The sequence below is a fragment of the Palaemon carinicauda genome, chromosome 4, assembly GCF_036898095.1.
Source record: "Palaemon carinicauda isolate YSFRI2023 chromosome 4, ASM3689809v2, whole genome shotgun sequence".
Taxonomy (NCBI): Eukaryota; Metazoa; Arthropoda; class Malacostraca; order Decapoda; family Palaemonidae; genus Palaemon; species Palaemon carinicauda.
Window position 1 is genome coordinate 171394985 of NC_090728.1, and position 25000 is coordinate 171419984.

Here is a 25000-nt window from a genome sequence, read left to right on the forward strand (position 1 = left end):
TTAAATTTCTTATTCCTGATCTAGATATTAATCTTTGGCACCGTCGTTCAATTAGTTCATTATGCATGTTGCATAAGATTTTCCATAACTCTGACCATCCTTTACATTCAGATCTCCCTGGACAATTCTATCCTGTTCGTAATACTAGGCAGGCAGTTAATTTTATTAGCGTGGCCTTCTCCATCATGAGGCTCAATACTACACAGTATTCTAAAAGTTTTATTCCAGCTGTGACCAAGTTGTGGAATGATCTTCTTAATCGGGTAATTGAATCAGTAGAACTTCAAAAGTTCAAAGTTGGAGCAAATGTTTTTATGTTGACCAGGCTGACATGAGTCTTTTTATAGTTTATATATGACATATCTGTTTTTGTCGTTAATAGATTATATACAGTATGACATATCTGTTTTGACGTTGTTACTGTTTTTAGAATGATTTATTGTTAATTTGTTCTCATCATTTATTTATTTCCTTATTTCCTTTCCTCACTGGGCTATTTTTTCCTATTGGAGCCCTTGGGCTCATAGCATCTTGCTTTTCCAACTAGGGTTGTAGCTTGGCTAGTAATAACAATAATATGATAGGAAAATATATGATAACGTTGAACCAAATAAAAAAAAGAAAAAAAAAATACTGAAGCTTAAACCACAAAGTCAAATTTCTTAGTCAATCCATTTTAGAGTAGAATAGTGGTAATGATTATATATTGGCACATGCTCAAGTAATAGATAAAAGTTAACAGGAAAATGAGCACGTTGAACAAAAATAAAAAAGCTGCTGAAGCTTAAACCGAAAAGTTAAATTTATTAGTTAACCCATTTTAAAGTAAAATAGTGGTCATTATTTATTTGCCCATTCTCAAGTAATAGAAAAAAAAATATATATATATGTAACCAGCAAAACAAATGGTGTATAATCACAATTTTAAAATATACATAAAAAGAAACCCATATACATATATTCACTATATAAACATATGAATAAATGTGTATGTATATCCTGTATGTATGGATAATTACTTGTCTTCTATTTTATTTTCTTAGTATTATCAATGATAATACGAAGAATCATCCACAAAATCCCACCTGTTTCAGTTTGCAAATAAGGACCCAGTGATTAACAAGGTGAAAAAAAATCATCAAATTTTAGTTTTAATCAGCATGTTTTCAGCCTCTTGTTTGTGGTAGCTGAGTAATTTACATGCCACATTTAGCTGTTTAAGCATGGAGGTGACCATACAACTATCAGACGATATAATTAATAGCACTTGTCCTTTTTTGGCGGTCTACTGACTTCCTAAAAGGGTAACTTGGATGGCTTATGGGTTTTCAGGAAAAAAGCTCCTCCTTCACTTGATTGATTTTTCTTAGTTTTGGGGACAGTTTTGGATGGCCTCCTTTGACTTTTTTTATTGTGTATAATTATTTAAATCTTCATTAACTTCTAGATCATTCTATGTTGTTTCTTTTCATTTCTGGTTGATATTGTAGATTTTTTTTGTTAATATCAGAATTATTTAACCGAACATCAAATATTGTTTAACTTTAAATTAAATAATAATGCTTTGATCAAACATTTGAGACCTATGAACAAATTTCCTCTTCCCCTAGTGTCTTGCTTTTAAGTCTGTTTGTTATTTTTGGGTAGTTTGTAGCAGACTGAACACAACATAAAATGTCTTTAATGTTATATTGGATTAGGGTTGGTTAAGCTAGGTAGTTTAAGTTAGGTTATGTTAGGCTAGATTGGGACATTTTCCTTATATTTTTGAACTGTGACCCAACTTCCAACATTGGATGTTTTTTTTTTTTTTTTTTTTTTTTTCTTCATGCATCATTCTCTGGATAAAGGCTTAATGTAGATTCCATTGTCCTAAGATTTCGATTAAAATACCCTTATCTACTGTTTTATGAATATACTTACACCGCGTATGCCTTTTACTGTATTGAAGAATACTTCACTTTCTAAACAATTTCCTACCATGGTTAACTAGCTAACTCTCCTCATACTTCTTTTACACATCTTCCCCATCAGCTAAGAAAAGAAGATTACTATGCACTGGTAACTGAATAGCGAATACCACTGCTTTCAAATATTCGTTGCGAAGTTGGAGCAAACATTATAATGCATAATGTATTTGTAATGGCCCAAGAGAATATTGAATGGCTTCTCCGAAAGAAACTTGGTATAATCGTCTTAACTGCGAGGTGCTTTTATTATTATTATTATTATTATTATTATTATTATTATTATTATTATTATTATTATTATTATAATAATAATAATAATAATAATAATTATTATTATTATTATTATTATTATTATTATTATTATTATTATTATTATTATTATTATTATAATAATAATAATAATAATTATTATTATTATTATTATTATTATTATTATTATTATTATTATTATTATTATTATTATTATTATTATTATTATCTATGTCTGATGTTACTGGTCAGCTTAGCAGTCAGGTCTAGAAATCTGTTATGTTGGCGACCTTTTTTAGATTATGCAGGAACCTTTCCATGTTTCCGGTACTGCACTACATTCAGATTTAGGAAATATTTTTACTATAGGTGGGGCTAATTTGTTAAAGTTCGTGGTCTCCTATGACCAAAGTGTGATGTTGAACTTCTATCTTAAATGAGTACCAATACGTGTACTGTTAATCTCCTCTATATAAAAATATCGAGTGTCTGGATATATATATATATATATATATATATATATATATATATATATATATATATATATATATATACATGTATATATATGTATATGTATATGTATATATATATATATATATATATATATATATATATATATATATATATATATACATACATGCATATATGTATATATATACATATATAGATATATATATATATATATATATATATATATATATATATATATATATATATATATATATATGTATATATGTATATATATATATATACATATATATATATATATATATATATATATATATATATATATATATAGATATATATATATATATATATATATATATATATATATATATATATATATATATATATATATATGTACAGTATATGGTCACGCCAGCTCTACTCGTCTCTCAAGTAGGGCGTGGGGGAAAAAGAAATAGCCATACCCTAGTGAGAAGGGGTACATGTGCGTGTGTGCACATCTACCTAAATATTTAACCCTTATTTAGACAGTTAAATACACTAGTAGATAATAAAGCTTAACTAACTTGAAGGCGTCCATGTTATCTATCATATGCTCCATATTCAGATTATTCTGAATATCGTAAATTAAACCTTTCCCCTCGCAAGGATTCGCTGCAATTTCCGCATATTGAGGAATATCAATGAAGTGCATTTTCCGCAACTTGCGGAATATGCATGAAGTGCGGAGGAATGGAATTGAAGGGGAATATATTTGGTCACATTTCCGGCTTCTTTTTCCTTGTATGATTCATCCCTGTCCTTTTAAATTCCCCATTTTGGTATTTTTGGGTTGGTGACCGTTTTTAGCAAAATTATGTAAGATAATAGAATTATTTGTTGTTGTTATGAAGTTATTCAATAAGGATGCAGGATAGAGAGAACAATCTTGATATTATTTTCTCTTGTTTCGTAAATGAGAGGAAAAATGCCTATAAAACTTTCTCTTGGGAGTATGTATAAAATATGTGGAACGCTCAATGTCTGTTTATTCTTACGTTGTAGAATTTCACGGAAATAAGCAAAAGCAAAGATCTAAAACAATGAAAAAGACACTTAGAAAATTATTCATTAAGATGAGCAGTGCTCTGTAAATAAATGCACAAATGAATTAAACCCATGAAAATTCCAAATGAAAAAGTGCTAAATGTAAGCTTCCTTCCTATGGATAGAGTAACACCTTTCTAACAAAAAGATAGAATATAGCGAAAACATTAAAATAGTAATATAGGGATATAAACTTCAATGAACAGAATAAGGAAATAAAATGAAAAAGGGACGCTTATGGGTGTGAGTAGATAGTACAAAATAGCACATATATACAAATCTGCGCTGTTAAAAAAAAAAAAAAAACAAAAAAAAAAACTGATTTTAATCAGGAATTCTCCGTAAAAATATACTGTTCTCAGCCGTATTTTAGTTAAACTTTAACCTAACTTTGTTATTATCTTGTACGGGTTGGTGACCGTAATATCACACATTTACGTCAATATATCCATTTTTTAAAAAGGTAAAGGCCTGGCAACATTTATTCCATGATTTTTATCGTTTTACGGTAAATTTTTAATTTGTACGCAAACTTAATTAACTCTAAATTCATAAATGCCCCACATGTTCTATGCATATATAATTAAAAGGAACAGATACGCAATTTTCTCTTTTCACAAAATCAGTTTCCAAGAATAACGAACACAAGGAAAAAAAAAATGTCATTAACTCGTAGGACCTTTCCCTTTGTATCCCATTTCAAAATGACGTTAATGGCGTATGTATCAGGATACCTTTGATCTGTGACGCCATTGGGTAGGGTTTCCGTTTAATTACTTGGCCTGAATCGAATTTGACCCTTTTGACAAACAAATTTGCAGTCATGAGGGATGTTCAGCTTTGAATTAAAAATGTACTCTCCAAATATCATAATGATTGTACGGACAGTATTCATTTAACGTGATGAAAAGCAATGACAATATCGAGCTAAACGCCACAAAAAAAAAAAAAAAAAAAAAAAAAAAAAAAATTAGAGGCAATATTATGTTGCTCAAGCTAATTAAAGAAAATAAATAACATAAGCAGAAAGTGTTAACGTCGTTTTTTTGTTTTGAAAAAAAAATGAAAATTTGAAAAGAAATATTTGTATAACAAAAGATATTCAGTAATGTATAAGAGTCTACCGTAGTTAGTTATTCCACAAAAGGTAAATATCAAAATAAACAAACTCCTGTGGTTAGAAAAAAGAAAGGAATGCTTACGTGTTTATTTTACCGAAGTATTTTTAAGCAGAGAATATTTAATTTTATCCCTTTCGGGGTATTTTGGTGAGGCCGTTCTAATTACTTAAACATGAACCTGAACTTATTTTGCCATTACACACACAAACATTTAATTTCCGTTAATCAATTAATTAATTAATTAATTAATTAATAATAATAATAATAATAATAATAATAATAATAATAATAATAATAATAATAATAATAATAATAATAGTATTATTATTATTATTATTATTATTATTATTATTATTATTATTATTGTTATTATTATTATTATTATCATTATTATTATTATTATTAGCGACTAAAATTGGTGTATGAACCATTACTTAGTAAAATCAAGGAAAAAACACGGCTGCTCTACGTGTTGCAAAAATAAACATAGAAGTCATTCACTCAAATAATCTGTGTATTAAACGCGCAATGAAGATCGGTGTTTTGTAGATCTTGAATTAGGTTAAGAAATCGGGTTATTGATTAAAACTAATTAATTCACTGCTTTCTGATGTCACAACAACCGGGAACCAAAGCTCTGAACGCCATTGTTTAAATGACAGGCTTGTTAATGAATTTGGAGTTTCATTCCACCTGTGACCAAGTTGTGGAATGATCTTCCTAATCGGGTAGTTGAGTCAGTAGAACTTCAAAAGTTCAAACTCGCAGAAAATGTTTTTATGTAGAACAAGCTTACATAAGTCCTTTTATAGTTTATATATTAAATATCTGTTTTCATGTTGTTAATGTTTTTATAATATTTTATTTTCAATTTTTCATTACTCCTCATATCGTTTATTTATTTCCTTATTTCCTTTCCTCATCGGGCTATTTTTCCCTGCTGGAGCCCTTGGCCTTATAGCCTCTTGCTTTTCCAACTAGGGTTGTAGCATAGCTAATAATAATAATAATAATAATAATAATAATAATAATAATAATAGGAAATCCAAATTTCTCAGGGGTATAATTGAGGGCTGACGTCATGCCTAGAAAATGCTGGTTTCATATGGTGATAAAAATTATATGATTAATCTTGCTTCCAAAAGAAATAGAATCCTATCTGAGCTAACAACGGTCGCAAAAGTGTATATCATGAATAAGTTTAAGCGGACTAAGATCATAATGATTTTTTTCAGCTATTTGAGTATTTAGTGAATACACAAGAAGATAATTCAGTAACAATACTTGAAGGTATTGATTATTCTCGGTGTCGTTGGCCAAAGCTGTTTTACCGACAATTAAAAGAACTCTGTTAATCAAGGAGCTAAAAAATCTAGATTCCAGAGTCACTGGCGTTTGATCGATTTCCGATCTGGATAGACATGGTGCTTTTGCCAAGAACTGACTTCAGTGAACGAGGGTCGTGTGGATACAGTGAATTTGTTTTATTATTATTATTATTATTATTATTATTATTATTATTATTATTATCATTATTATTATTATTATTATTTTCATATTTTCATTTTCATTTTCATTATTATTATTATTATTATTATTATTATTATTATTATTATTATTATTGTTGTTATTATTATTGATACTACTACTACTACTACTACTACTACTACTACTACTACTACTACTAACTCAGCTACAACCCCAGTTGGCAAAGCAAGGGCTCCAACAGGAAAAAATAGCCCAGTGAGGAAAGGAAATAAATAAACAATATGAGAAATAATGAACAATTAAAATAATCTTTTTTAAAAAAAAAAACAGTAACATCATCAAAATAGATATTTCATATATAAACTATAAAAAGACTTTTGGCAGCCTGTTCAACATAACAACATTTGCTGCAAGTTTGAACTTTTGAAGTTCTACTGATTCAACTACTTGAAAGGAATCCACCTTTTTTATTATGCTAGATCCTCCGATGGTTCTTCATCGAATCATTCAAATGTTGTTGTTGTTGTTCTCAGAATATTTTCTTTTAATTGTTAATTTCTTGTAATTTCCTTATTTTCTTTCCTCACTAGGCTATTTTCTATGTTGGAGCCCTCTCGCTTGTAGCATTCTGCTTTTCCAATTAGGGTTGTAGCTTAGCAAGTAATAATAATAATAATAATAATAATAATAATAATAATAATAACAGTGCATAGTCGTCCATGGATGCTAAGCGTGTTAGATTAGAAATCCTGTATTTGATTAGGATGTAAAGATGGAGCCTTTAAACACTGAGGTTGAATTAAAATAATTTCATTAGGAAATTCCAGAATTTTGAAAAGAAATTGAAAGAGACACAAGTGGGAAACACAAACTGAATATTGAATTTATATGTTAAATCTTTGTTGTTTTCAAAATCTAATGATCCATTCTTGGTATCTTGAAAATAGTTAAAACTCGTACAACAAAATGTGACCTTTTCCGTTCTTTACCTTCATATCTAACTTTAGATCACATCAAAATAAGCGTTGGCGGAGGCAAAGCAACGACCCGTTTTTTTTTTTTTTTTTTTTTTTTTTTTTTCTTTTTTGCTTCACCCTTCCAATATAACTCTAGATATAATGTAATGGTTTTGCCACGAATTTGGAACGAGCTTACATTACTAATATAAGACAAAAATAATAAGAATACGCATCGTGATCATGTTTCATGATGGTTTTCTTTTATCGAAAATGTCTGGAAAAATTATTTCAGGTAACTTAATCTTTTGCTTGTGTCAAATTGTTTCCTTTTGACCACTGTTTTTTCACTTATAATGAAGACTTTCTTCTTTTGTTGTGAAGAATCGCAATTGGAAACAAAGGGGAGTTTCGAGAGAGAGAGAGAGAGAGAGAGAGAGAGAGAGAGAGAGAGAGAGAGAGAGAGAGAGAGAGAGAATTATCTATAATCAGATGATCTCTCAACTACCAAAAGATATGGATTCCTTGTAGTGTCTGCAACCTCACCACCCTTGTGAGCGGTTGTGGTTTTGGGGGAAGCTATAGATCTACCTATGAGTCATCACCAGCCATAGCCTGGCCCTCTTGCTCCTAACTTGTGGCGAAAGGGGGTTAGGGCGCTGATCATATCTCAGTCTCTAGGGCATTGTCACTGTTCCTAGCCTCTGTCATTCATGAGCCTCTGTACCATGGTCTTCCACTGCCTTGAGTTAGAGTTCTCTTGCTTGAGGGTACACTCGGGTACACTGATCTATCTTATTTCTGTTCCTCTTGTTTTGTTAAAGTTTTTTTTATATAGTTTATATAGAAGTTTATTTCAATGTTGTTACTGTTCTTAAAATATTTTAATTTTCCTTGTTTCCTTTCCGCACTGGGCTATTTTCCCTGTTGGAGCCCCTGGGCTTATAGCACTCTGCTTTTCCAACTAGGGTTGTAGCATAGCAAGTAATAATAATAATAATAATGAGTGACTTTTAAAAACTTTAAACAACCAATGCTAACAACACGCTATCTGAAATCCACAATAACAATCACCAAACAATACTTTTCATACGAACAAAAGCAACTGGATCGCATGTTACGATACAACATGCATGAAGCAGATTTTACAAATTCATTGATGACCCCAGTTAACCTTTGATGAAAGGAGAACTTGCACATCCACCCACTGTAAACAGATTTTGTTTTACTGGATGCAAAAATAGTTTTTTTTTATTTGGATACAGTAATAAACTGGATAGAGTTACGAAATGTAGTATATCTTAATTCCTTTATTCTCTTATCTCTTTCATTAATATGCAGATGTAGACTCCAATACTAAGAGAAAACTACATTAATGCGTTAAAGCATTTAGTAAGTCAAACACACACACACACACACACACACACACACACACACACATATATATATATATATATATATATATATACATATATATATATATATGTATATATATACATATATATATATATATATATATATATATATATATATATATATATATGTATATATATATATATATATATATATATATATATATATATATATATATATATATATGTATATATATATATATATATATATATATATATATATATATGTATATATATATATATATATATATATATATATATATATATATATATATATATAGTATGTATGTTCGTGCAATATTTTGATATATCACACATTTTTGTATCCAGATCCCCCAATATAAATAATCTACCACCTCTAACTATGACCAGTCACAAAATCAGATTCTCAAAAACCCTTTTCAGCGTCAAGTTCGCATTAGATGATTCTTGAATTATATACACGATCTCAAATCCCATTACAGAACTGTCTTCTGCTACATTCAGTCTCCTCGCAAAAGCTCATTCATATCATATCACAAGTCCAGCTAGTATTCCTGAGAGATGGATCTAACCCTTTTTTCCTTAAAGCGAATTTTTTTCTTTTCCAGTCGAGAAGACCTTCACTTTCCCTTTGGCTTTACCAAGTGCTGTAACACACAGCTAACTAAAATCCTTGCGCACACTTAAAGGCTAAAGGTTAAGGGTAACTAAATTCAGTTCCAGGTTAATCTTATAATAGATGATCACTAGAACGTCAGCCGTGCAAGCTCAACCCACCACTGTGGTGCCCAACTTCAGCAGTGGCCTCCACAGTAAACAGCTTAAGCTAACGGTGCCGGGCAGGGATCGATCTGCTGCCATGCGAATGCTAAAACACATTAACACTGCACTACCTTACGTTTCTTCTTAAGGTTGTGATGGCTAATTGAAAATGTCCCTGTCTAGCGATCTGCTGGACTGGGGTACGAGTTATGCTCGCTCAAGCTCGATAATTTTTTGTAGTATCTGCAACTTCACCATTATTGTGAACTAAAGATGGTGGGGTTTAGGGAGCCTATAGGTCTACCTGCTGAGTCATTAGCAGCCATTGCCTGGCCCTCCATGGTCTTAGCTTGGGTGGAAAGGGGACCTGGGTGCTGATCAAATGTATATATGGTCTGTTTTTAAGGCATTTGTCCTGCTAGCTAGGGCATTGACATTGTCCTTCGCCTTTGTCATTCATGTGCTATAAAAACTTGAATGCTGCCTAACTTAATTATGAGAAAGTGAATGGGGATTTCTTGAATTCAAGAATACTTCTAGAAGTAATAAATTTGAAATAGCATAGGATTGTTATAAGCTGAAAAAAAGACATTTTCTTTTGATGTTTTTTACGAGATTTATAATGTATACCTAGAGGTTCAAGGAGACAAATTGGCATACTAATTGTTCTTCCTTACATAGTAGTAAGGTAACAAATGTTAATGGTAGAATTAATGGCGAATGATATTTCTCATTAGTTATATACCTGGAAGGGTATTATCTATATTGCAAAAGTAATTGATTCCAAAAGACTCGATCAGCAGGAAGTAGTGAGAATCTAGTTAAAATAAAAAAAAAGGGGGACTGACCATATAAACATATGACCAGCGCCCAAGACCCCTCTCCACACAAGCTAGGACCAAGGAGGGCCAGACAATGGCTGCTGATAACTCAGCAGATAGACCTATAAGCTCCCCCAACACGCCCTCCCCCCTCCTTAGCTGACAAGTATGGTGAAATTGAAGCGACCAAAGAAACTAACGAGTTTGAGCTGGACTCGAACCCTAGTCTGGCGTTCATCAGTCAGGGGCGTTATTACATCGGCCACCACAACTAACAGGCGTAAGTTTATGAAAGCCAATATAAACCAGGTTGAGTAAGTCATGAATATGGATAGAAAACTAAAGTACATTTATAGACGATAGTTGGATAAAAAAAAAAAGAATAAAACAACTGAAAAACTGAAAGAATATGGGGTATAGTTACACAAGGAAAAGGGAAGAAAGCACAAATTATCATTTCAGTTTTTTTATAGTATATCAAAATGTATATTTATCTGCCATCTTTCATAAGCGCATACCCAGTACTTATATGTATATATATATATATATATATATATATATATATATATATATGTAAATTATATATATATATATATATGTATATATGTGTGCATATATATATATATATATATATATATATATATATATATATATATGTGTGTGTGTGTATGTGTCTGTGTGTGTACTATACATACACACACACACACACACACACACACATATATATATATATATATATATATATATATATATATATGTAACCATAAGAATGGGCTCGTATAGTTTTGGTTTTGTATGCGTACCTTCATATATTGAGAGAGAGAGAGAGAGAGAGAGAGAGAGAGAGAGAGAGAGAGAGAGAGAGAGAGAGAGAGGGGGGGGGGAACATTCCCCAGAGAGGCAGAGAGAGATAACGTGATGGAACTCTCATTGCAACAACAGAAAGCGATTAACGAAAAGTGAGACAGAAATAGCGTATTTGTTTCGCTCTCTCTCTTCTTTTGACCTCCATGAATAGTATACAGTTAAAGCAGAGAGATAGACGGTTCACATTCACAGGGGAGGAGCTCCAGTGACGTCGCGAAGATAGAAAGAACGTGGTGGTGGGGGGGGGGGGGGGAGGCAGTACGGGAATTTAATAGAATATCTAAGACATCTGATTCTTTGAGAATCCCTCTTACACCCCATTTAGGCTTAGATCTCTCTCTCTCTCTCTCTCTCTCTCTCTCTCTCTCTCTTTTATTATTATTATCATTATCATTATATTATTATTAGATCTCTCTCTCTCTCTCTCTCTCTCTCTCTCTCTCTCTCTCTCTCTCTCTCTCTCTCTCTCTTATTATTATAATTAATATTATTTTTATCATTATTATTATTATTATTATCATTATTATTACTATAGGCTAAGCTACAACCCTATCTGGAAAAGCAGGATGGTGTAAGCCCAAGGGCTTAAACTACAAGAGAATTAATGAATAATCAAGATAAAATATTTTAAGAACAGTAACAACATTAAGGTAGATTTTTCATTTATCAGATATAAAAGGAGACTTATGTCAGCCTGTTCCACGTGAAAGCATTCGCTGCAAATGGGAGTTTCAGAAATCCCACCATTTCTCAATAAATCTGAGTATTCTCCACAAATGCCACTATTCATTGAGGCATTTTGATACGTTACGTTACGTTAATAAATAAGCTACAACCATAGTTGGAAAAGCAGAATGCTATAAGCCCAGGGGCCCCAACAGGGAAAATAACCCAGTGAGGAAAGGAAACAAGGAAATATAAAAAATCTCAAGGACAGTAACAACATTAAAATAAATAATTCCTATAATAACTATAAATACTTAAAAAAAAACAAGAGGAAGATAAATTAGACAGAACAGTGTGCCCGAGTGTACCCTCAAGCAAGAGAACTCTAACCCAAGACAGTGGAAGACCATGGTACAGTGGCTATGGCACTACTCAAGACTAGAGAACAATGGCAGATTATAAAGGATTATTATTTCATATAATGACGTTTCCAGTTATTGTACTCTATTATATAAAAAGAAAAAGAAGAAGAAAAAAAAAAATTGTATGTTTAGAGTCAGTTGTAATCAGATATGACAAAATCCAAATCAGAAGTGATGTATTTTTCAAGTGCCTCCAGGTCAATTTCGCAATGTAAATATTCTCTCAACTTATCAATTTACCTTTAATGAAATAGCTGAAAATTAATTGCGTATCTATTCTAACCTGGATACTCATTTGATTATACAGATTGATTTGCTGAATTCTCTTTCATGAAAAGTTACGTAAACAAAGATGCAAAAATGTCATTACTGTACAGGTTACTGTAAAGGGATTTATTTTACATGCTGCAGTTTACCGTATAGGAAATCATTGGTGATAATATACTTTGTGAAATAAAATGCATCCAAATTTTACTATATTCTTCACAGTAACCAGGAAAAAATAATCATGATAATTTGTTCTGGTTAACGTTTCAGTAAAAAAAGGCAAAATATATAAAATAAAAACTGTAGATTCCGTTTCTATGAAAGAAAAATATATTACTTCTTTATATTATCATAATTTTAACAACATTTAAAGAAAACAGCGCCACGGAAAATCACTTTGTTCACCATTTTTCCGAAAATTTTTAAAGTTTTTCAACCTAGAAATAAAAGCTTTCACTACTTCATTATTTTTTATCACAGTAACACCAGATATTAATCAGTATTGCTGCAGCTTAACTTGCTTAACGTTTCCTGATACAACATCGTAAATCATCAGGAGGCATTGCCTGATTCCTTCACGTCCTAACTAGGGTAGAGAGGGAGCTTGAGTTCTGATCATATGTATGTCGTTGGGCTATACGACTTTGTCCAGGTTGTCCTGTCCCTGTGTCTGCCGCTCATGAGTGACCTTTGAATCTTTGAAACAAGAATAGTAATAAACACATTCTTTTTTCTTAGTTTCATCAGGTTAAAAAAAAAAAACCTAGTTTTATGATAGCTTTATGAATATATAAATCTACCTTACAACAACAGAAAATATGTAAGATTGTTTTTCTTTATTTCCATTACTTCAACCAAAGATGTAAACGTGTCAAAGGTGTACCAGTTTTTTATAGCTATATTTGTCTTCAATCTCTCCAGGGAAGCAAGTTTCACGCTGATATAATCCCGCTTATGCTTGGACTTCGTTTCTAAAGCTGCTTTGCTTACGCCATTTGGAAAATGTGTTAAGGTCAGCCTATTCCCCCTTGAAAATCAAATTGAATCTGTCATTCACATTGCAAGGCTAGAACGTAAGCTCGGATTACATATATATTTAGCTATTTATTCATTTATTTTCTGATTTGTTTATTTATTCATAGTGAATGGAGATAATGAAATAGAACCTGTCATTCGTGTTTCAGCGCTTTGAGGTCAGCGTGGGATTGTTTGTTCATTTGCATATTGTGTGTCTTTATTCACTTCTTTGTTTATTCAGTCTTTTTATCGTGGCGTGGCTATTTTCATTCAGGTGAGACTTGGAGGTCGAAAACAGACCGGAGAATCACCAAACGCTGCTTGTTCAGTATTTGATAACATTTTTGTGCAAATGAAAAACAACAAAATTCAGGCAAACGTATTTAGAAAATGCATTCTGAAAGAGTGAAATGTGGGCGAGCATTATAATTATGGTACTGGAAAACATGAAAGTAAAAATAGTTGTGTATAAGAAAAAAAAAAAAAACAAGTAAAAAAAGATCTGAGGAAAATCCCAAATATTGTGATATCCTGATGAACAAAAATAACATTTCAGTATTGGAATTGGAATAACAAATCCCAAAGGGTTAAAGACCATTGAGAGATGAATCCAAAAATTTCAAAAATATCGTAAATATATAGGAAACCAAATATAGAGAAAGGCTTCTATCACATTTTCATTCAGTTCCCGAAATGGATAGAGGAAATATGTCCCCAGACTTTCCTGGATGTCCAGATAGGACTAAATTACGAAGTGAGATGTAATACTTTTTTAAATTGTGGATAAATTATAAATAAAGTCACCTTTTCCATATTTGAGGGTCAAACCAACTATAATTTTCTTAAATGATAAATGAATAGCAGATCTTGAGTCTCGAAAATATTCACATTGGTAAACTCTGAAGCAAACCTCTCTCCACTCAAGCTAAGACCAGGCAGGGCAAGGCAATGGCTGCTGATGACTCAACAGGTAGACATATAAGCTCCCCTAAACCCATATCCTTAGCTCACAAGGATGGTGAGGTTGTAGACACTATAGGAAACTAGCAAGCTTGAGCGGGACTCGAACGTCCAGCAGATTGCCAGTCAGGGATAATTTGAAGTGTAACTACCAACAGTTGGATTAAATTGCATTATTGAAGAGAAAATATAATTAAATTAATAGGCCTCTTATTAGAATATCTATGTCAAGTTTATATGATTAACCTACGTGAGTTCTATAGTCAATTCTTTTTAGTGAATCAGATTTGCACCGACTCGCAGGGGTGCCCTTTTAGCTCGGAGAAGTATCCCGCTCGCTGATTGGTTGGACAAGATAATTCTAACCAGTCAGATAGCAGGAAACTTTTCTGAGCTAAAAGGGCACCGCTGCGAGTCAAGTGTAAATGCGTCTCATTAAAAAAAATTGAGTATAGTAGTTATGGTTTTAGTATCTATATTGAATATGATTAACTTAACCTCTTTCTTCTACACTAATTGAAAGCTCAGACGAATAACGATTAATCTATTCCGACAAGGCATCAAAGTTTTACATTGTTTTGACATATTGTGACCTTCAAGGATTATCATTCCTTGTAGATAAAATATCACGTCTAGAAAATTCCCCTAAAGCTAAAGTGTCACTAATTTACTTTTAGAGAATGGTATAAATTCCATAGAATCTCTTAACTTTAGATTTTCCATTGAACTAAAAAACCTCATACCTTATTTTCATTTTCATATTTTTTACAAGAATAAAGTAAAATACATTTCATGCTATTAACTTCTACAGTTACTTCTCATTTATTGATAATCATAATCATCATCACCATAACGATAATAATGATGATAATATCCATATAACGGTATGTATTAACTTTTGCTATTACGTCTCATTTATTGATAACTATCATCATAATCATCATCATCATCACGGGAATGATGATGATAACATCAACAATAATGACAGTAATTTTCTAAGAAAAATATTATTATTATTATTATTATTATTATTATTATTATTATTATTATTATTATTATTATTATTATTATTATTCAATGCAATACCCCTTGAAAACTATATAACGATATGCATAATTCTTTGAAATAAAAGCAGCGATTTCTATTTCTTTACATTTCATAAGCATCTTGTGCTATTGACATGTTTCTTGCTGATGCAACTTCTTCAGCAGCTGTTGTTTCAATCAACGTAACTTTACTATCTCTTAGTTTCTTATGTCCCAAATTCTCTTTCCTATTTAGAGACTGATCTGTTCTTGTATCCAATTGCCATTTAGATTCTGACATGTCGTTTTCTATAATTTCACATTTCAAAATCTTTTTTATTGTGTCTAATTACCTATTTAGATTTAACTACTTTTGTCCCTAATTCTTGTTTTTCTCTGCTCTGGTGCTGCTTTTGTTTAATAATAATAATAATAATAATAATAATAATAATAATAATAATAATAATAATAATATCATTATGCGTATCAATTATAAAAAATAATTTTGATAAATCATTTGGACTGGGATGGTCAAGATTTAAAGGTCGCTCATGAATGGCAGCGGCAAGGGACAGTGACAATGTCCTAGAGACAGGACAATGCCCCTAGAGACTGACCATATATACTGTACATATGATCAGCAACCAAACTCTTTCTCCACCCATGCTTGGACCAGGGAGGGTGAGGCAATGGCTGCTCATGATTCAACAAGTAGACATATAAGCTACCCCAAACTCCAATCATTAGTTCATAAGGATGGTGAGGTTGCAGACACTACGAGAAACTAACGAGCTTGAATGGAACTCGAACTGTCGTCTAACATATTGCCAGGCAAGGATAATTTAAAGTGTAACAACCTCAGTTGGACTAAAGTGCATTTTTGAAGATAAATATAATTGAATTAGTCTTTATATATCAGTGAATCTCATGCTCACCTGAACATTCGGGGAAGGGCATTGGATTATCGTCTGGAAGCCAAATGCCGTCGTAGGCGCAGAAGTAATCCTGGCGAGGCCTCATGGCAAAGGCATACCCGTCTCCGCAGGTGAGGGAGCAGAAGACGGCATCAGAGCTCTCGGTGCAATTAGCTGCTCCGTTGATTGGATCTACAGGTAATTGACAGGCATGTTCTGGAAGGTAGAAGATCCTAATTGCTAATGGCGTGCTTCCAGAAATATTCCCGACCTTAAATGACATCAAGATTATAACACGTATAAGATATATTTAAAATTTCTCTTCAATCGTCTTAATGATTATTAGTTTTAGATAAAGCTCTGATGAATAATAATTGCCCAGGACTTACTCTGAACTGTGATAGTGATGTTACACGATGCAACATTTCCAGCTTCATCTGAGGCCGTATATTCGACAGTCGTATCTCCTTGGGGAAATTGTCCAGGTTCCATTGATCGAGTTACCTTCAGAGAAAATACAGCAATATTTAATGGCAGGGTCAATGTATTTATAAGTCCTTTCATAATGTAGGAGATGCCGTTGGATTGTTCATCCTTCAAAACACTGAAACTTTAATGACAAGAGTTCTATTCAGTCTGTTGAAAAATTATTTTCATAAGGGTTTTTATTTTGGTAAGGAGCATTATCTATACTAGTTAGCAATCACCATATAGAATGAGGGGAAAGGCATGTAACTTCTCTAAATCCCTAAAATTACATACAGGAACTAAATTTTAATCTTTCATGTAGAAGTGAAGACCCTAATTAACCGTCCCAAAGCTAACTTTGCTTAATAATCCCCTAATGACTCCTAAATACGTTTTGCCTATTCCTATTTTGTTACGTACAAAACTGGTTTCTTATGTATTCATTGGTAAGAAATGCCTTTCATGAAAAGATTGGAGAGGACGCATTAGGCAACCGACCCGTTAATGTAAGGATAACTGTGGGAAAGAAGAAGATATAATTTATGCAATATCCATTTTAAAATCCTTTCCATCTTACCGCTGCAACAACGCCTGAGTTATCAGAGAAAATGGGTTCTTCCCAATAGACGTCGACTTGCTCGTCATAGGAAAGGAAGATTGGTGGCGAGTCGCACCAGTCCGTCTGGGGAGGTTCTTCATCTGTGATGAAGAAGAAGAAGAAGAAATAAGAGGTGAAGTGAAATGTAACTAATATTGAAATCACAAGATATAAATAAAAAAAAAAAAAATAGAATTTTTACCCATATTGAAATCATTATATACCAAGTGAAAAAAGAAGAATATTTACCAATATTGAAACCATTTGATACAAAGTGAACAAAAGAGAATTTTTACTAATATTGAAGTCATTAGATACAAGTAGGAAAAGGAGAATTTTTATATGAAATCCCTTGATGGAAAAGTTAAGCCGATTGATGAAAGAAAACTACAATTGAAGAACAGCAAGAAATCTGTTATTTACAATAATTATCTGTTATAAATAAAACGATGCTTGAATTGAAAATTTCAATTGGAAAATGAAAAAAGACGAATTACCATTAACAGTTACACCGAATTGGCAAGTTGCTGTATTGCCCATTAGATCCTTGGCAACGTAAGTGATGGTATGATTGCCAATTTTGAGTTTCATTGGTTTGGTCGTCGCAGGAACCGTGGTCAAGCTTATTTCACCTTTTGAATTGTCTGGAAAAAAAATAAGTGATAGAGTAGCTCCGGAAACCGTTGTATCGTAAATTTTCTATGCGTTATATATCCTTGACATAGGTTTACCACAGGGCTAGCAGCCCCAATTATTATTATAATAATAATAATAATTATTATTATTATTATTATTATTATTATTATTATTATTATTATTATTATTAGTGAAGCTACAACCATAGTTGGAAAACCAGGATGCTATGATCCCAACGGCTCCAACAGGGAAAAATAGCCCAGTGAGGAAAGGAAATAGGGAAATAAGTGAACTACAAGCGAAATAAAGAACGCTTGAAATAAAGTATCTTAAGAACAGTAACAACATTAAAATAGATCTTTCATAAATAAACTATAAATAGAGACACATGCCACCCTGTTAAACCTAGAAACATTCGCTGCAAGTTTGAACTTTTGATGTATTCATCTGAAGGACTGGTTAATGTTTAAAGTCCTATTTTGGGACTTTTGATATATAATGCTTATAAAGCTATCATTTTGACACGGAATTTACTTGCAGGATTTGTTAATAGAACATAGTCTGCCATCAAAATATTTGATTATCAGTGTTAGTTATTTTTACACAACAAATTGTCACTGAAAATATTTATCATCATTCAAAAAAGCTTATTTTTTTTTTTACCTTTAACAAAAGGTGGGTCCCAAGTCACTGATGCAAATGCTTCGTGGGGATCTGTTTTAGTGGTTATATTGCGTGGACACATGATTTTTGGTGGAGTAACATCTGAAAAGAAAAAAAAAATAGCTGACTTCATATAGGTTTGTGTGCAGAGATGTCCAGTAATGTTATTTTCATTACATATTCTAGGTTAAGTTATAAGAATATTGTATATATGTAGGTCTGCTCTCTCTCCTCCTGTTTTGGAATTTTACACTTTCATTCCTGACTTCTTCCTATTACTCTATTTCTATATCGAATGGGTAAAAGACAATCGTAATGTCAAGAACTCACTTAATTTTGCTTAAAACAATACATAAAAAAACGTAAAATACCATAATAATATGAATTGGCTTACCAATGCAACGAAAGCTTTTGTGTCCTTCAGACCAGACGCCGGGGTCTATACAGGTCGTTTTCGTAGGGCCGCTGATCTGATAACCACTTTGACAAGCGAATTCACACCGAGTTCCGTATTTGGATTTAGCTGTGGCGCAGGTTTGCGGCTTCACTAATCCGTGTTTCAGCTTTGGCAATGGTGGGCAAGATATTGCTGAAAGAAACAAAGGTTTAGATTGATGCGAATGACATAGATAAAAAAAAAGAACATGTCAACCTTTAACTCATTATGAGGAACATTATTATAATATCATGCTAGTAAAATAGCAGTTCAGTATTCTAGACAGATGGTGTAGTCTGGATCATAATGGGCCCTTTTTCAAGGATTTTGATATTGTTAATCTTCACTAGGAATTGAAAGAATCCCTTGTAATGATTGGTAATTAGAGGTTATCACCTTTGCAATAGGCTGGAATGCCGTCCCACATAGCTACCGGTAGGCAAGTTCTCTTCTTCGATCCGACGAGCTGATATCCAGGATCACACGTGAAATAACATTCTGTGTCTATGGTTGGGTGCGGTTTGGAGCAGATCATCGTGCCGTTGGCCGTTGTCTTTAATTCAGGACATGATTTCACTGTAAAAGAATATTTGTTGTCACAGAGCTCTTACCTTACAATTTAAGAGAATTGAACTGTTGAAGGAATGTGCGATCACAGAACATTTTGAAAATGTTATTATCGTAAAAGAGATTTTCTGGTTTAAGATAAATGTTGCTCATAATCAGGGGATAAGGTCAAACGATAGTGACATTTACCATATTATATTTAGCTAAGGATATGATATACAGTATACAAAAGAACGTTGGCGTACAGTAAGAGGTTTTTTTTTATAGAATAATATATTATTTTAGACTTTCCATGCGCTTTCAGTGCCAAAGAATAATGTGGTTATAACAAATTGTTTTCTTCAAGTGATATACATATTTTATCGCCAAATCGAATTATAGTCCTTAACTTGCGGAAAGTTTTCATTGTGAAAGAAAAGTTAGGTTGCATGACGTTATACATGTTTTCATTGTGGAAGTGAATTCTGAATTCAAAACTTTGTATTCAACTTACGACATGGTTTCATTCAGGGAGTAGATTCTGTTCTTTGGTAAACTAATTTTGTAAGCGCTCTTTAACCTTAATATTTTTAGATGAGTTCATGCTTAGGATAATTGAGATATTTTAATAAAAAATTAGGTTTTGTATATTCAAGTAAAAACAAAACAAAGAGAAAATAGTAAAGAAAAATGAAATATGTTCAGTTTTATTCCCGTGGTACAGGAACTCGTGATGCTTGAAAAGTGTGTTGAAGATAACGTACTTCGGTTATTCCGCATTATGCTACTTTTAAGTCGTTATTCTATTTGAAGTAAAGTTACCTAAGTATGGCGTATATATAGATCCATTAAATCCTATTCATTTATTATTTTTACTTTCTAAGCTATAACACTACACTGTTAAAAAACGTAATTTTGATCTGAAATTCCCCTTAAAATATACTGTTCTCTGCCGTATTCCAGAAAAAAATAGAACGTAATTTTACCTTATTTATTATCTTTTATGGGTTGGTGACCGTTATATAATTTTTTTAACGTCAATATATCCGTTTTTAAAAAGGGTAACATTTTTGGAATAAATGTTGCCAACCATTTACGGTTTATTTTTTTTTTTATTTACGGCACATTTTTTAACAGCATAGCTGTAAAAGCAAGATCCTACAATCCCAAGGGCTCCAAAAGGAAAAAAAAACTAGCCCAGCAAGGATATGAAATAAGGAAATAAATAAACTACATATGAAGAAATAAATAACTGACATAAAATATCTTACGATCATGAGCCCAGTGAGTAAAGGAAATAAGGAAATAAATAAACTACATGAAAAGAAATAAATGATATAAAATATCTTAAGATCATGAGCCCAGTGAGTGAAGGAAATAAAGAAATAAATGAAATACATGAAAAGAAATAAATCATATAAAATATCTTAAGATCATTAACAACGTCTAAAAATCTCACAATTGCAAAGCAACCGAACCTCGGTCTTTGAACTTACTGACGCAGACGGCATTGCCTCCGCTCCAAAGGCCGTTCTCTCCACAAAGCCGAATCGAGGAACCTTGCAGCGTGTATCCGGAATTACACCGAACACCGCAGGCAGCGTTAACGACGTTGTTACACGTGTTCCGGATGAAATATCCATTCTCGGGCGGTGCCAGAGCTGGACACTTCATGTCTGGGAGAAGTGGGAGGGAGATGAGAACATGCCGTGATTGAATCTGCTCGTAATTTGTTTTACACTTTACATTAGAGCATTCGTTCAACTTATGATATAATGATATATATTTATATATATATATATATATATATATATATATATATATATATATTAATATATATATATATATATATATATATATATATATATATATATATATATGTGTGTGTGTGTGTGTGTGTGTGTGTATATGTATATAAATATATATATATATATATATATATATATATATATATATATATATATATATATGTGCATATATATATAGATATATACTGCATATATATATATATATATATATATATATATATATATATTTATAGGATTTATATAAACATATATATATATATACACACACACATGTATATATATATACATATATATATATATATATATATATATATATATATATATATGTCTGTGTGTGTGACATGCATATGGGTGTGTTTACATAAATGATTAGCTTATGCTCATACAATTTATTTTGAAGATTCAGCTGTGTGATCTCCAATGCCAAGATCATAAAAATTTCTAAATATCTGAAATAATAGATAACACATTTATGTTAAAGTATATATATATATATATATATATATATATATATATATATATATATATATATATCAATAATCAGTCTTTCCTTATACATTTTCAAGAAGACTACAGTTACTATGGATACTGATCTCACATCAGAGATCTTAGAAAGACGTTTCTCAACGTTACGAAGCCGACCCTTCATAATCCACCTGGCTCACTTGGAATCACGGAAAGTGTCTTCTATAAACAAAAGTACTTCTTTCCTTTCAATAGATCTCAGTTGTTTGTGACAGTGAAAAGGACTATCGTGCGTTGCAATGGCTCGAGTGATTAAGTACTTTAGAAGCGTGATGTCTATCACAGGATTCAAATGCTCAGTCAAGTACCTTAATGATGCTGAGTTGATTGCTAAGATGAATTTTCCTTTATTCGGTCTAGATATAAATTTCAGTAAAGAAATGAGTATGTGATGGGGATACGAATAGTTTATGATTTATTTCTATATCGTCCCTCGAGAATTGCAAAAAATTCTGTTATTCTTATGAATTAAAATTGCATTAAAGAACACCATAAAGCTTTGAAAAAATAATAATCTCTATGTTATCTATAATAAACCCAAGAAATAGCATCTTGACAGATTTTAATGTTTACTTTATTATTCTAGTGACAATAACCTGGTCCATTGACATATACCTCTATTTTCAGTAAAAATTTGGATGTTAGGTGGTATAGAATTTATTTCAAACTTATTTACGTAAGAAAACGTTTAATCATTGTATTTTTAAATAGTTTTACCCCTTGTAGATCACTTATTCATTCATTTATGACAAGGCATAAATCTTGCTCACGTGTTAGTCCCTCTAACATAAAGACTAAACAATTAATGACAGTGTGATACGTGACAATTCCTTATATTTTCCACATGTAAACCTCGGTCATTCTTCCATGCCTGGCTCCACAACTAACACAGCATATGAAACATCGAACAAACTAGAACCTAATGCAACTCCATTACCAATTTATGGCTAAGTTAATAACATGATTTTTTTTTTTTTTTTGATAGCTCTGTGCTCAACTGAGGTCTTCATTCTCAGCAATAATGCAACTCTATTACCACTCTTTAGTAAAGTTCATAAATTATTTTTTTTTTTTTGATAGCTCTGTGCTCAACTGAGGCCTTCTTTCTCAGCAATAATGCAACTCTATTACCACTCTTTAGTAAAGTTCATAACTTGATCTTTTTTTTTTTTTGATGGCTCTGTGCTTAACTGAGGTCTTCTTTCTCAGCATTAATGAAACTCCATTACCACTCTTTAGTAAAGTTTATAACTGGATCTTTTTTTTCTTGGATAGATCTGTGCTCAACTGAGGTCATCCTTCCACGCAAACATGAAACTGAAGCCACTTACGGACGCACTCGTTGCCCACTTGCTTGTAACTTCTCTTGCAGTAGCACTGGGAGGCGTCAGTCGATCCCGGTTCACTCATCATCTGAGGATCGGGGCACGGGATGCACGAGGATACGTCACCTGGGCCCTGGGTATCACGGTAGGTTCCTGCTGGGCACTCTGTTCAAAAAGTAGGGCAAAGTCAAAATTTGCGAAAGAAAATATGTCCCTAACCTGGTGATATATCCTGATTTATTTCACGTGTCTTATTGAAAAGCATATAGTCTTAGAAGTAATTTGCTCAAGAAATGTTAGTCAGGATGTTAAGGATATTTTTTTTTTTTTTTTTCTTTTTTTTTTTTTTTTTTTTTTTTTTTTTTTTTTTTTTTTTTTTACAAACCAGCTATGAATTAAAGGCTGATCATACAATTGACATAAAGGAAATTTGGACCAATATTATGCAGATAAACGAGTTAGCAGAGTGAATTCCATATTTGAAGAATTTATTCATTATTGTGATGATAAATCTTTTTTTTTTTTTTTTTCATTTTGATGACGAGGAACTTAAGCACCAGCGATGGAAATCGGTCAGATTACACACACAATCTTATAGATCTTTAACAAAGCTTGATCTAGAATGTAAAAATTAGGGGGAAAATTATACACACATAGAAAAAAAAAAAAACAGGCTTATAGATTATTCAAAAAAAAAAGAAAAAAAAAAAGTTTGCATTTCCGTATAAATGTTGGAAGGGTGATCAAAACAACCTTTATGCGAATATATCTAAATTAGAATTTGTAACAAAGAGATTCAGAGCCGTGTAAAACGAAGCGGAATGAGACAAAGAGTTTTTATCTACAATGCTGCTTCCATTAAATGGGGAGAGGGAAGCGAACGTAAATTGAGGTCACGATGGGTTTAAAACTTTAAAGCTTTAAAGATCACTCATGAATGGCAGAGGCAAGGGACAGTGACATTGCCCTAGCAAGCAGGACAATGCCCTAGAGACTGAGCAAGTGACCATATATCATATGATCAGCTCCCAAGCCCCCTCTCCACCAAAGCTAGGACCAGGGAGGGGCAGGCAATGGCTGTTGATGACTCAACAGATAGACCTATAGGCTCCACCAAAACCCCCAACCTTAGCTCACAAGGATATGGTAAGGTTGTAGACAATAAAGGCACTAATGAGTCTGAGTGGGACTCGAATTCCCGTCTGGCAAACACCAGGCAAAGACCTTACCAATCAGGCCACAACAACCCTAATGTTAAGGCCACAATATTAACTATTATAGAGTTTATGTTGCAAAAGACTAATAAAACTCAATAACTGAAAGATAAGATGATATAAATGTATGTAAAATTGCCAATAATAACGGGAATTATTATGGTATTATTCTTTAGTGATTACAAAATATGGGCTTGGAAAGTAACTAGAAAATATGATGAAGGTATAATCGAGAAAACCGAATGACACGATCACAAAAAGTTTCAAACTATTGAGAGAGCAAAGAATTGACTCAAAGTTTAAGAAGTTACAAAAAACAAAATCATGC

General features: G+C 32.1%; 1 protein-coding gene across 3 annotated transcripts in view; it reads right to left on the minus strand.

The window, feature by feature from the left end:
* LOC137640188 (sushi, von Willebrand factor type A, EGF and pentraxin domain-containing protein 1-like) overlaps positions 1-25000 on the minus strand; it is a 157994-nt gene that overhangs the window by 80296 nt on the left and 52698 nt on the right. For all 3 annotated transcript variants that reach the window (XM_068372720.1, XM_068372718.1, XM_068372719.1), the window contains 9 exons: positions 23465-23623; positions 21297-21476; positions 19651-19830; positions 19213-19407; positions 18819-18920; positions 18017-18163; positions 17499-17620; positions 16843-16957; positions 16475-16669 (listed from right to left, as the gene is read on the minus strand). In XM_068372720.1, the coding sequence (XP_068228821.1) occupies positions 16475-16669; positions 16843-16957; positions 17499-17620; positions 18017-18163; positions 18819-18920; positions 19213-19407; positions 19651-19830; positions 21297-21476; positions 23465-23623 (1395 nt within the window). The remainder of the gene's footprint in view (positions 1-16474; positions 16670-16842; positions 16958-17498; positions 17621-18016; positions 18164-18818; positions 18921-19212; positions 19408-19650; positions 19831-21296; positions 21477-23464; positions 23624-25000) is intronic.